We start from the raw sequence: 18,786 nt of genomic DNA, 5'->3' as shown, positions 1-18,786 counted from the left end.
ATAGGTTAGGTAGGTGTGTTATGTAGTTTAGTTTAGTGTACAATAAAGTATATTCTATCTATCTATTCAATATATTAAAAATAATAATAAGTTATATGGCCTCTTTTTTATACTTATATTTTTTTCCAAAAAAATACAATCCACTGAACTATCGCGGATACACTTATAGGGATAAATCATCTTTGGAATTAGTTTTTCAGAAATTATCAAATTCTATAATATTAAGAGTTTAAAAAAAAGTATGTTTATGTTTCGAACATTTATTTTCATTTCATTTGTTTAAAATTTGACATATTTTTTTTTACAATACCATGCTTTACTAACAGTAGAGTTAGTAATATAAATAAAATGTACTCGAATAAAAGTATACCAATCCAATTAATTAAATAACATTCAAATACTTGGTTATTTCATTACTTGTAGAATAACATCTTGAGAACATCAAAATATGAAGACTTATGAAAACACATACAAGAACTTGGTCTAAAAGAAGAGTCGACACTCGTAGAGATTTATAAAATTATCTTATTTATTACATACAATTTGATCGTTTCCTTTATTATATTTATTATTTATAAGAAATTGAAACGCTTAAGGCACGGCGAATTACATCTAACTATAATATAAACTATCGTAGACACTTGGTAACCATTATTATACTAATCCGCAAATTGTGATATGTACAAAAATATTTTTCATCTTCACTATCTAAGACTATATTACAATTGCAAACGATACCGAAAAAACGCACACGACACACATAAAAATAAATGAAAACTTAAATGCAACGTTTGAAAATGGAATATATAAGATATACAGCACCATAGAGAAGAATAAATAAGTTCACTTAGACACCCACGTTCATGAATCTAAAACGAATGGAGACACAACAGTAAAAATTAACACACAACGAACTTTTGTACTCGGTCCTTATTGGCACAATTTCACTAACGTTCTCATCGTGTATCGGTCCAGTTCTAGAACCGATACTCTTCGAATCAAGCGCGGGTGTTTTGTCTTCTCTGTCTCTCTACCTGCTTTTTGTGACTACGTCGTTTCCTTGCTATTATCGCTACTAGTATCACGACAACAGCAATTGCGACCGCGACACCTATCCACCAGTACACGTTGTACGAAGCTTCTTTAGGATTTTCTATTTCGTTTTGATCACCAACAGCTACGGGGTTTTTAATTTCTAGAACACCAACTGTCGAAGTTTCGTATTTCGAATTCGTGTCGTCATCAGTTTCGATTATGTTCTCGTGAATGTCGTCGTGGGTTTTATCTTTTTCATTGTTTTGTTCGATTGGTATTTCATTTTTTTCTGGTATATCTTTTTCCTGTGGTTCGACTTCGACTGGTGGATCAACGTAATCCTCAATCATGTTATCGCTAGTTGGATCTAATTGATTATCTAAATACTCGTCTAAAAGCCTAAAATAATCAGTAATTCCAGTATACTCTAATCCGTTTTCTCGTTTCGCTAATAAATCACTGACCATTTCTGGCCATGTGGAAACGAAACCCTGCATCATTACGTCGCTGAAAAGAAATTGATAAATGTACATTTTGTTCAAATAACAAACTTAAATATAACTTATGTCTTATGTTACTTACATTAAACGTTGATTATTTTCAGCAACGTGTTTGACCAAATCAGAGTCATCTGATATAAGTTCCTCGGCAAAAGACTGATAAATTTGATACTTCAATATAAGTCCTAAGAATTTTCTGTAATTTAAATATATAATTGTGTAAACGGAAATTATTTTAATTTAGTATAAATAATGTATGATAAAAATATGTCTTACCCTACATATGGTTTATTTAATAAAATATAAGGATCTCCGATAATGTCAACATTTGACGTTTCAATCATAGAAAAATTCTTCCTAAAATCTCTCCAACTGTCCTCAATTTTAGCATAAGGAATTTTGCCCATTAACACGTCCAATCTCCATGTATCAGCAGCTATATAATAGTTCAATCTAGAATAATACAACATGTCAACAATATTGAAGAATTAAATTACAGGAATGTTAGTATAATACGTCTACTACCAAAATTGTTACTCACTTGGGCAAATCTCTTAAGGCTATTATGAGTTGTAAGACGAGTCGATGATGATTGGTGTTATAGCTGAACCTTTCCAGTGGATATAATCCTGCTCTGTCTAATGTATGAGGATTCAATGATAGCAGAGACACAAATCCAGGGACAGCTTCATATATAGCTAAAACAACATTTTGATCATTAAAAAACACGGCTCGAGATGAATTTCCATAACAATTCCAGTTTGTTTTATATTCATACCTGAGTAACGAGGTGCTTCTCTTAAAATATACGTGTTATTACTGTGTAAAGCAGTGATAAGTTTGTATCTAATTTTCATTGCTGCTTCGTGGGCGTCCATGTAATTCTGAATGCTTACATCTTTGCATGTAATAAATCTAACTTTGTTCGGCTGGCACCAGTCTACTACCGTTGTAGGACATGTTCCGTTGAAAGCGGATTCGGAAAATATTTCTGGTGGAATTTCTCCTAAATTTAGTTGATTTAATAGATTGTTGGCTTCCTTGAAGGCTTTTAATCCACCAATATCCTAAAAGAACAAAAAGATAAAATATGCTTTCAAGCAATGTATTCTCGTAATATTAAACTTACTTATATTTAAATATCAAGTATACCTTCAATTGCAAATTTGCGTGGACTTTTTGATATATATCCGGATGCTTGGGCAGCAGCTTTTCGATTAGGTTCGACCAGTCTTCTCCCGTAAGAGATTCTGCGAAATATATTCCAATATTGTACATCTTTATTTTTTAATCTTAATTCTTAAAGATTTCATATTAGGACTAAATAATTTTTTTGAGCAAAATAATTTACATACTTTGTTAATCATGTAAAAAATACAATGAAACTGTTCTCGTTCTCTTTAATATATGTTAATAAAATATATGTTTATAAAAAACGTTCAACCTTAAAACTTTAAACGTAAAAGAAAAAAAACCTTATTTTCTATTTGAAATCGAATATACAATGACAGTAAATAAAGGTTATTTAATCAACAATACAACCACAACAAAGTAATATTTACAAAGCTTAAAACTTGGTAAAGATTGAAAATTTTATGAAGTTTGATTGAAGGGTTGATGTACTCACGGAGCAAATGAATAGGCAGTGGCTCGCCGACTGTTGATGGCCCGCGAAGTTTTAACGCAGTATATTTGTGTAGCTTTTGATACAGTGGACGAATATGTTGCCAAAGTTCTCGGGCTGCTAACAACGCCCCTTCATACTCGCATAGTCCGTCCCAGTATTCCTCAACCAGTTCGTAGTCTACATAGACGAATACAAATTGTATAATATATAGATAAAAGGAAAACGTTAAAAAACTCATTAATTATGCTACGACATTTTTTCTTATTTCTAAATAATCAACAATTTAAGGATAATAAACGGCGAAAATGTTTTCAAATATTATTAAAAGTTTTTAGTATATTACGTAAAATATTTTAGGTATTGAAAATTATTAGATTATTCAACTGAAGATTTTTATCTTGTTAAGTGCCAAACAGTAACAGTAAGATAGAAATATGTCATATCTCTTAATTTCTTCTGACCATCATCGACTAATCATCGCATGAGTAAAATTTATTCTGGCAATTGAAAACTAAATAGTACATTTATAATAGAAATCATATTCTTATATTAAAATAACTAAAAAAAATTAAATATTTAATGTCGAACTATAAAAGTAATTTAAGTTACTTTTATAGTTCGACATTAAATCGTATTATTTAAAAATATCACATACGATTCTCTTTCGATGCATTTCTCAGCAAAGGTAAAATATTTTCTAAATAATCATGTAGTTCAGGCAGGTGGCTCTCCCATGATAGTTTCATTTGTCGTAAAACCTGTTCATCTTGCTCTCTCGCCAGATTGTTATGTAATTCTATGGAAGAAAATTTTACGTGACATAAAATATTAAATTAGCTACTTTAAAAATAAAGTATGTTATTTTGGTGGTTTATTTCAAAGCCTATAAAAACTAACGGCTTTAACATTAAACGTTAAGAGAAGGTAAGACGGGACGATAAGTTGAGCATTATTGTGTCTCCTTCTTTCCAATGTTAAAACAACGATGACAGAAAGAGAGAAAATCAAACAACGTTTATGTTATATTTAAGGCCGAATATGTTAAATAAATTATACCTCTTAAACTGCATGTGGTGTTGGCTCCACAGTCATAATCGGTCGACATGCGAATTCGATTGAGCGCATTATCGGCAAATGTCACCAACTGTAATATGTGATACTATTATTACCAATAACTATAAATTTCACTTGATGGTAGGCCTCTGTACTAGCCCGTCTAGATAGGTACAACCGACTCATCGCATACTCTTACGCCAAATATAATTAGATGATTGTTTTTCGGTTTAAGGACACAAGAGACATAACATCCCCGTGAACAACACCTTGAGCACCATGTTGCACGAGATGGTTAATATTTCTTAGTATCGATGTATATCGGCGGTAATGATCACTAACCATCACGTGGTTATTTGCTAATCTGCCTTCCTTTGCTAATTAAAAAGAAATAGTTGAAAGCAGTTCCTCAAACTAATTTCGGATATTACTGGTGTCTTGTAGAACAGTTTGTCTATTGCAAGCACCAGTCATTACATTATTTAGTTGATATTTAAATGTTATATGTCAATTTGTAAACTTTTTGTGTAAAAATAAATAAAATATTATTATTAATCGTTAATTAAATATTAATCAATAACCTTTATTATAATGTAGATTTTTTTTTTATTACATTGAATTCATATTAATGGACATATTTTCCTTCACCCATATCTAACATTAATTAATAAAAATAGCGTTCAATGCCATTTCATTTCATATTATATCAATACTTATGTGTAAATACATTTATCTCTATGTTCAAAGACTAATATTAATTATTATTATACAGAGTGAATGGAACCGCAAGAGGTGAAAAGGTAATCTAAGTGGGTCAAACTAAGGGAGTGTGTAATCGCGAACAGAACTGGATGATTGAGGTTGTGTAATACTACGATTAATTTTGTCTTATTTATTTTTATCATAGTATTTCACTTCCACTAATGTTTATGACGATTTTTTTTTCACAAAAATTCATATCTTTGTCTATATTATTTTTCGTGATTCCGTTAAATTCTTATTATTAATTAATAACGTTACAACAATACTATTTGATAATTATCTTAATAGCGAATACATTTATGACTTTTGTAATACATCCATGAATTATGCTAACAATGCTTAAGCTTAGAATGATGGATTAAAATGAGATCATTGAGAAACATCCACAATGTGACGTCACGTTGACGTGATATTTTCAATAACCATCTGAAACCTTTTTATTAATATTATTTATTTATTTTGAACATTTAATACACGTCATAAACAATATATACGATAGTAACTACAATAGTATAATACTGTGTCGTAGCTACTAACGCCCTCCAATTGGACAGCACATTTATTTATTATTTGTTCAATGCATAGAATAACATGAATAGAATAAACATAAACATGAATAGAACATGATTTAATTTAAATAATATGAATTGACAAACATATTTTTTTTAAACTGCTTATTTTAATAATTGTAAGAGTATAACAAATTTTTAGTAAAACAAACCGAATTAAATGAATAGATACCAGTGTATATGGATATCTGTCATGTGTCCCAAATTAAGTTAGAATCCATGTTGTGAATAAAAAGGTGAAGAAACACTTAATATGGTCCATTAAACACGCGCCTCTGTTCGGAAAAGCACTTACATATATTGACTCTCGAGAGTTCTAATAGTAGAATGCGATTCAACTTTTAAAGGTTAAAAGGACAGTCTTCGGAGTAACTTTTTTACGATAATAAGATTATTATAAATGTCCATTTTAACACTATGTTCAGTGAATATTAAAGATAAAAATAAGACATTAAAATAGAGACACACTCTATGGGCGGTTACAATATTTAAATATTTCTTCAGAGGTAGTAATCAATCTTATAGTATGTATAGTATTTTTGTTTGATTTTCGTAATATGTAATAAATATTGTTGATGTTCTTACCCGTATCCATTGCTGCGTGTCCAGCAGTGCGTCACCCGGTTGCAATAGCAGTTTCACACGTCGACGCAACGTGTCATCATCAGCGGATAACGCATGCGCCGTGAACGCACTTTCCACGTCTGTTTTTTGCTTACGCGCGAATATACCGAACGCCTTATCTCGCTCCAACTGTGTCCAGAAATAATTACAATTTAACACTATTAAATTTATGTTTATAAATATGACAAAATTAAATTTTAATTGGTAATACGCTGTCAATGATGGGATGTCAAACATTATGTTCCTTACTTACGCCGTATCACTCATTTCTCATATGGACAACTTAAAACTTTTTAACTGATATTGAAATGGAAGCTAGAATCTTTTATGTAGTACAGTAATTATATTTACAAAAAATATCTATAGCTGCGTTTATAAATTATTTCATGCTTGACGGTAAAGGAAAACATCGTGAGGAAACCTGCATGTGTCTAATTTCATTGTAAATTTGCCACATGTCAATCTAGCAACCCGCATTAAAGCAGCGTGGTGGAATGAGCTCCAAACTTTCTCCTCAAAAAAAAAAAGAGAGGAGGCCTTATCCCAGCAGTGGGACATTCACAGGCTGGTACTTACTATGTATAGTTGGTAACTGTTACCTTCATAGATAAGCCCTTGCTGCTACCTAATAGTTCTTCCCAAGCAGCTGTTGCTCTCTGGTCGCATTGGTCTTGGTAGTCGAATTCTACCAGATCGACAAGAGAAACAAGCCATCGCCTATCGTCACCACTAGACGTTCCGCTTGATAGAAGAGCGTAGAAGCAAATACAAAGCAGAAAGAAGTTCGGCCGCATCGTACTGTGAAAGAAAATAAAAAATGTTATGAAACACTAAATATTTCCAAAAATATGACCAAAAATTGTATATTTCGTTTAACAGCAAATACCAATTTCATACTTGTAGACGTAAACAATTTCAAAATATTTTAAGCAATGAATTTGAATAAAAATTTCGGATTTGTAAAAAAATCTTGAGTAGGAAAGTTTTATGATTTCAAAGTAAGCAATTATTTATCTAACTCGAAATGACAAAACTGATAGCTAATGAAGGGGTCGCAAAATAATAACTGCCTATTATTTCTTTCGTTGCCCTTTAGAAGGGTCACAGTAATTAAAGAGCTGGCATTTATAAAACAAACTTTGTTTTTTTAACTCGGTGCTTTTTCTCTTTTAATAATAAAATTTATATTTTCATATAAATATTTCCTCATAATATCAGTTGATAATTGTATATAGTCGACGATTTGTTTATTTTAGTCTCATTTATACTTTTTACTTGTAGAATAATATAAAATATGTGCTTATCTTTGTCATATTCATTATTTAATAATGCTAAACGTATTGTTACTTACAAAACAAAAAATGAATTTTGAACATTTATACAAGTTAGATTAATATAACACAATATTTTTTTCAAAGAAAAATAATACTTCTCCCGTAATTTTGTGTGTAAAAAATATCTAATGTATTATTCGTATGTTTCGTTGTATGTACATATTTTAAGTACGAGTATTGTCAAGTTAGCTCCGAATTAAGAAGAAAGAAAGAAAGAAGAAAGAAAAACGAGAAATGTTTTAGGACAATTAAGGATACGAAAAGAATTTTTAAAAATGATGGAAATGTAAATGACGCTGACGTAAAATTTACACCGGTTTCAGCATGAACCGTGACAACGATTAGCAGAATGCGACAAAAAAACATTACGCGCGAAATCTTAATCACCGACTTAATAATGACAGAAAGAAATTTAAGGGCAACGCAAATTTTAAATGACCTATCATTATGTTGAGAAAAATTGCAAATTTTCAGAATAAGATGAGGTGTCTTGATGAATATTTTTCTGTGGTGCCGATATCTTTATTTACGAAAACGTAAGGACTAACCTTCAGTTATTTCATACGATGTGATATTTCATATGAGGATGTTTATTAAATCTTATTCACAAGTTTACATATTCTTAAATTTTTTTTTTACACATTTATATTTTTGGGTTATGCCCAAATTTATTTTAAGTCCATTCGTTTACTGTATCTTTATACAAATATATCTATACAAATATAGAGATAGATAGATAGATAAAGGATTCTTACACAAAAAAGCTTTTAGGACGGTAAAAAAAATCACCAAAAACTATTTCATGTACATACTAGATACGACCTGTCATAGTTTTATTACATGTTTGCATTTAAAAAGTCTTTTGTTTATCTGCCTACGTTTTAGTTCCGGAAAACAAATCATAAACGTTTTTCTAACGTTATATCACGAAAATTCGTGCAGTTTAACCTAAAAATGTTTCAGTCTGAGATCAAAGCCATTAGGAAACGGGGGAAGTAGGTGAGTACCTATGGTCAATTTAAGTGGAAAGAGGTCACCGTATACTTTGGAACATTTAAATATCTGTACAGATAGTATAATGATTTCGACTTCCTCGTTGGTCTAGTGGCTTAATGTAAGGCCGCAGACCGGAAGGTCCTGAGTTCAATTCCCAGGTCATGCCAACAAAAAGTTATTGGATTTTTCTGTCAGATAATTCTCAGTAGCAGCCCGGAGTCTGGAATTTGGAAGTGTGTACACTCCCGTGCCTCGGATTACCGTCCCATCGGATTATGAGAGTTAGGGAATAGAGAGTGCACACACTTGTGCACTATAATATCTCCTGCGTAGTTGGCTAATCTCTCTTGAGATTGGCCGCCGTGTCCGAAATCGTTCTGGAGGACATTATTATTATTATAATGTTTTCGTCTAGACTACAACACTAAATCATGCATTTAATTAATGTGTCTTCGATTATCTACATAATATTTAAATTTAGTTATTGACTGTCTACAAATGAATAGATTTATATGTAAGTATGATATGTGTAAAGACTTCATATTTAGACGATTAAAGGCGGTACCGTTTCGTGATGTTTGAGGGCACTTAGAAATGTTGAGAAAATTCTATTTCAAGTGGAGCGTTGCAGCATCCTCGATCGTAAACTTCATCCAACCTACCGTTTAAAATGGCATTATTTTTAGCACATCAAGACAAATAATATGATATACGTTTTTGGGTTTAGATGCTTTAACGTTTTATTTAGTGTTAGTACAGTTTAATCATTTATTTATGTATTGAACACTTTATTGCACAACACGAAATCTACGAAGGAAGTGCAGAAAAGTGCATTTCGTAGGTGTGCAAAAGAAAAAATAAAAGTATCTAAAAGAAAAACTGATTTAATAATACTCATAATAATAAATATACATACGTCTTAAATACATACGTTATACGTACGAAAATAATATAATACAAAAAAGTCATCTGATATAATAGGAAATTAAAAACGAAATACTTACCGTTTAAATGCGTCGCGAGAATATTTCTTTTACTATGTCTATAGGCATTTTAAAGTATAGATATTTCTTTAATACAGGTGAGAGGTGTGTGATCCTATATGAGATGGTATTTTTCTAGAACTCTGTGAGTATTTCCAGCTTATTCAAATTGATGGAACGTGCGTTCGGGGCTACCTGTTTTCATGGTATATTTTTTTAAATCTACACTATGTATGACAGGTCGAGATGATTTACATTTTTTGCAAAAAATAGCTCCATCCGATATTTTTTTATTGTAACAACTCAGACCCTTACGATTAGTGTGGCTGAATTTAAGTAACAAACTACTTAAGTAATAACTCTTATTTCTCTTCTGTTTTAATTTATTTAAAAACCATTTATAAATAAAGCCGTACCTTTTAATCATTAATTTATCAGAACTCTATGGTGTTTAAATCAAATTATGACATAGATGTAAAAATATTGTGCTAATAAACAATACATATGAATTAAAACCTTTTTTGAGTTATTTTAAACAGTTTGTAATTTACCTAAAGTACTGGCCGCTATGCTTATACTAGTAGGCAATGTTTATATGTTGGCAGTCATTTTTAACATCTTTAATATGATTAATTTAAAATATAATTTTAATAAGATAAAATTAAATTTTATAATATTAATATAAGTAATATTAATATTAAAAAATTAATGAGGTATATAGTCAACGAATCGTTTGATAATTAAATTACTGAAATAATCTATGCCTGGTGGCAAAACTAAAATGTATTAATTTGATGACGTAGCATCGGCAACTGAGAGCACGGCCATGTCAAAAACTATTTTAACCCCTAAATTATCTCTAATAGTCAGATGAAATGTCAAAGCGCACAGCCTCACGTATTCGGTGGAAAGTTATTAATATAGATTATAATATATGTAATTATTGAAATCTAATTGTGTCTATAGGTTTGAATTAATTTATAGAATATGCTTTATTGTCCACCACAGATAATAAAAAATTACATAACAAATAGATACAACTTCATTAGCATACAACTTTAGCGGCTTTATCGCTGTTTGTATTTATTTATTTCAATTTTTGTTTTGTTAGATATTTATAAAATATTTTTACTCGCAAAAAAACTCTTATGATTACTATTGCAGATGAGAAGAATATTTACCGTTATGTCTAAAATATAGAATTCTAACAATTCAATGCGTTCACGCACCGTTTATCCGAATCCGTTAAAAGTCAGTTTAATTGCTGTCGGCACGTGCATACCAAACGGCATTTGGCCAGCGTGGTGGAGCTTATCCAAAACCTTCACCTCAAAGGGAGAGGAACCAGCTTGTCATGCGGGTACTTAACTTTATTTTATAGAAACAACAGTTACAATTACAACGTATGCCGGGCTAGTCTTAAATACAGTAAACAGCCCGTGAATGTCCGACTGCTGGGCTAAGGCCTTCTCTACTTTTTTGAGAAGAAGGTTTTGGAGCTTATTCCATTTAATTTAATAGTCATATTATTATTTTAATAGTCTTAAATATTATTTATCAATTGGTTACGAAATAAATTCAACGCATTTTATATCGTTATTCAGAGAACCATCACATTCGACATCGACAAATAACAATAACAGAAATTAAACAAAGATATAATATATTAATAATATTCTATAAAATTTATATCTAAACCATCTACTTAGAATAAATATGTATAACCACACCAACCATTAACAGGGTAATCAAAGTACGCAACAGCAAATCATTCAGATATACATCAAGTAAATTGTGTGATAGTATCACTTGATTGATTGTGGGTTTATGGTGCTATCGTGAACTACTAATTGCAAGTTACTGGTGAAGTAACTGAGCTTCCAATTAACTGTGTTAGACTTCGAACATTGTTTATATAATTATTTACCAGAATCTCGTCTGCTGTAAATCTAGATTGGTTTTTAAATTAATGTACAATTCAGCCCGTTAATATTTTAAAGAGTAAAGAAAAAAAGTTAATATTTAGTGGGTAACAAGTTGAAGAAGATGAAAAGAATGGAATGTAATGGATAAATTAATTTCAAGTTCAGTGATGTAGGAAAACATGTAGAGAAAACCTACATGCATTTTAGTAAATTCAGCTACATTAATTAGTTCAAAACTTTTTTCTTAAGAGTCCTTTGCCATTAGTGGGACTTTTATCGAATTGCCATGGTTTCTGTAAAATTTATTTAGACTACATAAATTTTTAGAAATAATTCAAGTAAGTATAAAATACGTAAAGTATACGAGTGTAGCTAACTTATGCGTCGTGATATCATTTTCGTGACATTTTATTTATTTGTGTGTTCTAGAGACTATCAGGATCTTATCACGAAGAAGTAGAATGAACAGCAGTTTGTTTCATCAAAAGTACGTGCCACTTATTTAAAAAAAAAACCTAAACGTAAATCCAAAAACGTCTAACTACATTGATAAACGAGAAGCGAGCGCTAATCCTTTCTGCGTATCGCGGACCGCTCTCGTGAAACCAGTTCTATCTATTGGATTTTTACTCGGAACTATCGATTTGTTGAAGTTGGAATGCCACGTAAACTATAGTTAATACCACTACGCGATCTAGCGCGTTACAATTTTTTGTGAAATTATTCTAGAAGAAATAGAAGATTGACGTTAATTAAAATAATAAACATTTCGATAACTTTAAATAATAATAATAAATATACTAGGACATTATTCTCATGTGAGAATAATGTTTAATTGGGATTTGGCCATGTGGCCATCTGATCCCAAATTAAACAGAGCTTGTACTATAGAACCAGACTTTTTTTTTTTTTTATATGCCCCGGGATGGCAAATGACTCTACTCCACCTGATGGTAAGTGGTAGTAGAGTCCAAACGCGGCGACGGCCAGTACAGTCGGGAAGAATGTTCTGTACTAGCCGTCCCCGCCTTGCCGGCCCGCAAGATGCCTCTTCACGCCTCGTTTAAGGAACCCGGGTTGTAAGAGGAGGGGAACACGTGAGCTGGTAAGGAATTCCATTCTTTGGTAGTGCGACAAAGAAAGGAGTTGCCAAATTTCTTTGTGCGCGATGGAAATGATGTCACAGTTAGGCGGTGACATCGAGAACCAGCTCGCGTGGACTTAAGAAGGAAGGGGGAAGCAGACTTTTGTAAATACATACTTATAGATAATTACACCCAGACTGAGGACAAACAGACATGTTCATGCACACAAATGTCTGTCCTGGGTGGGAATCGACCCACAACCATCGGCGTGAAAGGCAAGTATCTACCAACCACGCCAACCGGCTCTTAAAATAAAATTAAAAGATTTTATTTGTATAAATTTAGAGATTTTTGTCTGCCAACGGTATAGACAAACAAACGCTTTGTTTATTTTTATTGTATTTGAACAAAGTATTTTGAAATAAGTATAAAATGCCGTGTGGAACGTTTCTATATATAAGACAATGGTAACGATAGTTGATTAATTGAAGCAAAAGCTCTGCTCACGAGAGACGCTTTATCGCTGACATAATGAAATGTAATTAAGAAACCGCAACAATGTTCGACGCAACGGTTGCAGAAAATGAATAAATATTAAATTAAAGATAATTTAAGTTCATCAAGCTTCAAATGATTTCCATTTTATAGATCATGCAGCAGATTGTAAACTAACCTGTAGGTAAATGACCTCTTTATAAATGATTTATTCAACTGCATATCAAGCTATTCTTTGCTTTACCGTATTTCCTTATGATGGATGAGTTAGCCAATGTGATGCGAAATTTATTTTACTGCAAATGTATATAGTTTTGAACACCTACTATTCTACAGCGAAGATTAAATATTCGGTATCCAATACGAATACCTAAATTTAATAGATGCAAGACCAATGTGAATTTCAATTAAATAAGTAATATATTTCGATAATAGTTTTTTTTTTTTGTTATGTTAATAAAATCTTTGAACACCAACACACTTTTACATCTTCAATCATGAAGGTTGAGAATGCAATCGTCATGCTGCTATTTGGATATAATTCGTTTTTTATTGTACAAATAAGCATTTTAAAATGAGTAAAGTATTATTTTATGAACTAAGAACTATGAAATTTATATATTTGTTGATGAATTGTATGATACGGGAGCTATTTTATGTTGAGTGTCACGGTAGCATGCGAAAGCGATCCCGTGGCGCTCTTCGTTAAGACGGAAAGGGTACCGCTGGGTTTTTAGTGGGTATTCCGATGTTTGGGGCGTAATCGGTCCCTTGGACACCGGCGAGCCCCACATACCCCCCACTGTTCATATGGGGGAAACGCGTAACGCGTTTTTCCAGCGAAAAAAAGGAGCTATTTTATGCTAACAGTAATTAAATATGAGGAGCAAGTGTTATCCAATTCAAGAACTATTAAATAGTTCATGTGCTTAATTTATATTGGAATTCATCTTGAACTCAGCAAAGTAAAAATCGTGTGAAATCCTCCATATGCCGCACTGGAGCTACGTGGTAATATATTTTCCTAATTCATTTCTTTAACAGCAGGCCTTTGAGCAGTACTGGAAACTAATGGATACTATTTTGTTAGTTTACTGTAAATTCCGTGAAACATTTTAAAAGACCTTTTATCGAATTTGCCCCGAATTCGCAAAATCAATACATCATTTCCAGGACAAAGCCTTTGTTTTGCATAATAAGATACCGTGGATATTTAACTTTGCTTTTTAATATATTTATAACTTATTTTAAAAATACATAGATAAGACTTATTACACAATACAAGAATATATAAATGATAAAAAGCTCGTATTTGCCGATTTTCATACATGACATATAAATTTAAACATATAAAGTTAGCTATATTGTAAAAAAAGAATAGAAGAAATATATTCATTATATGGAATAACCTATGTAGGAGTTTATCAACGGCTCTTGGTAGAATTTGTTTAACAAAATCATATGTTATTTACGCTTAAGTATATTAAAGCTTTTTAATCTTTATCTTATCGGATTATTTAAGTCTTATTACATTGGTTAACTATATGTATGTATGTATTCTCTCTAACTGTTATACTATACATAACAATTCAAAGGTACTTCTCATCAGTCGTTCGCTCTTGACAGAGTGGTCGTGGTTGACGATGACGTATCGTTTTTGGCTAGTGTAGCCTCCGCTATGTGTCTCCATTTGATGCAGTCTTCAGCATCTCTAGAACATTGGACTATGGAGGTCTGTGTTGCAGCCTTTATAATGTCTGTCCAACGCTTGGGTACTCGACCGCGCGACCGCTTGCCTTCTACTAGCCCTTGGACAACGAGTCGTTCCATGGAGTGTTCATTTCGAACAATGTGTCCGAAGTATTTGAGAATTTGTGTTTGCACAGTCGACGATAGTCTTTTTTTGATTTTTAGTTCCTCCAAGATCGAGATGTTAGTCCGAAATGCTGTCCAAGGGATCCGCAGCAGACGCCTCCAACACCACATTTCGAGTGCGTCAATTTTGCGTCGGTCTTTCTGTCGAACCGTCCATGTTTCTGCGCCATAAAGAAATATAGGGAAGACCAGGCTTCTCATCAGGCGGACTTTGGTGGCTTTTGTTATATTGCGGTTGCACCAGACTCTTTTTAGCCTATCAACAGCAAACCTTGTGATAGCACATCTCCTTTGAATCTCGTCCTCACATCCACCGGTGTTCGTGATCGTGGAGCCGAGGTACACGTAGCTTTGAACTACTTCACAGTTGCCAATCATAGAGATATCTGGGTGATTCAGTTCAGCACGGTCCACGACAAAGGTACTTATAAGAACATAATTAAAGAATAAATATTTTATAAGTTAAAAGTAAAGCAAAAATCCTTTCAGAATAAACGAAAATATAAAATACCGAGAAAATCGACAAGAAATTCAGCTGTAACTCTTTAATTGGCTCGCCGCGATTTCAACCGGTCTTGCCTAAAGCTTTTTTTTTGTATATGCTATAAAAAACTTATAACAATTCCACGTTTTATTTTCGAATAAATAGTCTTATTATTAAAACGTCAACACTCTTAAAGTTGTTAAGATGTAGAACTATATGCTCAATGTTAATATAGCATCGAATACCTTGTTCCAGAACTGACATATGACATTTTGGTATTGAATCCTTCTCGTAATGCAGTCGTAACTTGGTGTTATCAAGTTTATGTTTACTTCTCGTGATTCTGATCTATCTGTATGATTTTCGAGCGAAAATCTTCGAGTTTCAATATTGTTTGCTGGAAGTGCGTTTCATCCGCAATATTATGAGGCAATCACATTTTCACGGCGACAATATTTACGCAGCAGATGCTCTCAATCGGTTCAGTAGCGCAGATCTATTATTTAAGTTATAAGATATAGCGATCAATTGAATAATGCAATGTTAATTTTTAGTCTCATAAACAGGATGAAGTTTTTTTTTTTAATTTCTTTGAATTAGGTAGGCGGGCGCTCAAATGGGCTACCTGATGGTAAATGATCACCAACGCCCATTGGCGCTGTAATAAATATTACCCATTCCTTACAAATTTCGCCATTCCCATTCCTTAAAAAACGAAGCCAACTTTCGGAACTAAGATGTTATTTCCCTGTCCACTGACTCACTTGCACTTCTAACCGAAACACAACAATACTAAGTATTACTGTTTAGCGGTAGAATATCTGGTATAACCCACCCAGAAGGGTGTGTATTCATTCAAATCCACGTGTATTCATTAAACCGCAGTTGAGCAGTATGGTGGATAAGCTTCAATCATAAAAGGACAAAAGTCCTTAACCCAACCACGAAACATTTAGGGGGCGGTTACTTTGTAGATTGATAGCTAACCAGAAAAGTAAAACTTATCTAAATAATAATTATAGTTAAAGAATCTGTTATTTAAAAAATATAGGCGATCTCTTTTTCATTTGATGTTAGCAAAAACAATAACATATTTAGCATATGGAAACTTGTGATCCGTGCGTGGACTTGACCCCGTTATAGTTTGATTAGATTCAGTTACATGTTAAATTTAGTTAAGCCGAGATGGCCTAGTGGTTAGAACGCGTGAATTTTAACCGGTGATCGTGGGTTCAAACCCGGGCAAGCACCACTGAATTTTCATGTGCTTAATTTGTGTTTATAATTCATCTCGTGCTTTACGGTGAAGGAAAACATCGCGAGGAAACCTGCATGTGTCTAATTTCATTGAAATTGTGCGAATACATGTGTATTCTACCAACACGCATTGGAGCAGCGTGGTAGATATACTCCAAACCTTCTCCTCAAATGGGAGAGGAGGCCTTAGCCCAGCAGTGGGACATTAACAGACTGTTACTGTACATGTTAAATTACAACGAGTCAGCTTATAACTTGTGTCAAAGAACACTATGAACCAGATTAAAAGATTATATGAACGAAATGGATAATTCGATCTGAGATTGAAACCTTAACGCCGCTGTGAATGGCATCGTGGGAATATATTTTTTGTATCTTTCTTTTCACGTCCGACGATTACGGTAATTACATTTTCTTTGTTTATTTCCCAACTATTATCAGTTTTATCTCACGAATTAATAAAATAGTAATTAATCTTAAAATTTTTGAAATGGGTATATTAAGTACATAAATGATATTTCTTACTAGAAACATATTATTAATAAATAAATATTTAGACTATATAAATGATGTTCATAATACATAAATATAAGTGTGATAAATGCAGGTATATTTTTTTTTATTTATTTATTTTAAAAAGTAATTTCGTTTTTTTGCCGGTTGTTCGCGGTAGAATATATATTCTACTTCTACTTGAATATAATATACATAATCTTTTTATTTTTCTATTTAAGGAATTTTTTTTCGAATAAAAGGTACATATTTAGAGATGTTTCAGTGATCAACAGGTTTAATACCGGAAGTGATCACCGCTTGGTTCGTGCCTCGAAATCTAAATATCAACTTAAAAGCCGAAAGATCGAGAATGATGAGGTCTACTCTCCGACCTACCATGCTCCAAGCTGCTCAAGGCTCCGAAAAGTTCCAAATGGAACTTCAAAATCAATTCACCGCGTTGGAAACCATAAGCAGCATTGATGAGAGAACCGACACGCTGGTCAAAATACTGCAAAACACATCCCGCAAGTGTTTTCCGCCACAGAGAAGAGACAACGCACCAAAACTCTCTGCTGAGACACTCGAGCTCATGAGAAAACGACGAGAACTACCATCGTTTTGTCAGATAAGGCCTTAAACCGAACAATAAAAACGCTGACGCGACGCGATCTCCGACGCTCCAATACCCGTGCCATCAAGGCTGCGATTGAGCAAAATCGGGGATCGAAAGTGTTCGCTCGCAAGTTTGGGAGGCCGCGTCTGACAAAACTTAAAACTGAAAATGGTGGGGTCGTTACCTCTAGGCCTGAGATTGTCGGAGAAGTAGAGAGGTTTTATGGGCAGTTGTTCTCTTCAAGATCGGATAAGCCCGTGGGAATCAGTATTGATGACCAGCGCGCCCCTCTTATGCGCCATTACTCCGAGGAGCTCCCGGTCGTTGACCAAGGCGAGATTAGGGCGGCTCTAGAACAGCTTAAAAACAACAAAGCTCCGGGAGATGACGGAATCACAACAGAGTTGCTTAAGGCAGGCGGGACTCCGGTCCTGAAAGAGCTAGCAAGCCTCTTTAATTCCGTCATCCAACATGGCAAGACCCCGGAAACGTGGAGCGGGAGTGAGGTGGTACTGTTTTTCAAGAAAGGTGATAAAACCCTCTTGAAAAACTACAGACCAATCTCCCTCCTGAGTCACGTGTATAAGCTGTTCTCAAGAGTCGTCACGAACCGTCTCGCCAGACGACTTGACGAGTTCCAGCCCCCAGAGCAAGCCGGCTTTCGATCAGGCTACAGCACCGTGAACCACATCCATACTGTTCGGCAGATTGTGCAGAAGACCGAAGAGTACAATCAGCCGCTGTGTATGGCATTTGTGGACTACGAGAAAGCCTTCGACTCCATTGAAACCTGGGCAGTGCTCGACTCATTGCAGAGATGTCATATCGATTGGAGATATATCGAGGTACTGAGTTGTCTGTACAACGCCGCTACAATGACTGTCCACATCCAGGACTGTAAGACGAAGGCGATCCAACTGCGCAGAGGGGTGAGACAGGGGGATGTAATATCCAATCGCAATAATCGGCAAGCGCAGCGTAGGGTGCCCTCCAGCCAGGTGGACCGACAACCTTAAGAAGGTGGCGGGCACCAACTGGATGCGGAAGGCGGAGGACAGGGAGCTTTGGCGC

The 18,786-nt window shown here is 33.6% G+C and overlaps 1 protein-coding gene across 3 annotated transcripts in view; it reads right to left on the bottom strand.

Annotated features, from left to right (window-relative positions):
- Positions 1–275: 275 nt before the first annotated feature.
- LOC126772796 (angiotensin-converting enzyme-like) overlaps positions 276–18,786 on the bottom strand; it is a 102,481-nt gene continuing 83,970 nt past the window's right edge. For all 3 annotated transcript variants that reach the window (XM_050493377.1, XM_050493379.1, XM_050493378.1), the window contains 11 exons: positions 6,770–6,968; positions 6,132–6,299; positions 4,219–4,306; positions 3,818–3,958; positions 3,163–3,339; positions 2,688–2,785; positions 2,314–2,602; positions 2,077–2,233; positions 1,812–1,988; positions 1,618–1,731; positions 276–1,542 (listed from right to left, as the gene is read on the bottom strand). In XM_050493377.1, coding sequence (XP_050349334.1) covers positions 999–1,542; positions 1,618–1,731; positions 1,812–1,988; positions 2,077–2,233; positions 2,314–2,602; positions 2,688–2,785; positions 3,163–3,339; positions 3,818–3,958; positions 4,219–4,306; positions 6,132–6,299; positions 6,770–6,964 — 2,148 coding nt within the window. In that variant the 5' untranslated portion in view covers positions 6,965–6,968 and the 3' untranslated portion in view covers positions 276–998. The remainder of the gene's footprint in view (positions 1,543–1,617; positions 1,732–1,811; positions 1,989–2,076; positions 2,234–2,313; positions 2,603–2,687; positions 2,786–3,162; positions 3,340–3,817; positions 3,959–4,218; positions 4,307–6,131; positions 6,300–6,769; positions 6,969–18,786) is intronic.

The sequence above is a fragment of the Nymphalis io genome, chromosome 13 (assembly GCF_905147045.1).
Source record: "Nymphalis io chromosome 13, ilAglIoxx1.1, whole genome shotgun sequence".
In the NCBI taxonomy this organism is placed as follows: domain Eukaryota; kingdom Metazoa; phylum Arthropoda; class Insecta; order Lepidoptera; family Nymphalidae; genus Nymphalis; species Nymphalis io.
This window is presented reverse-complemented; position numbering and strand designations above follow the sequence as displayed.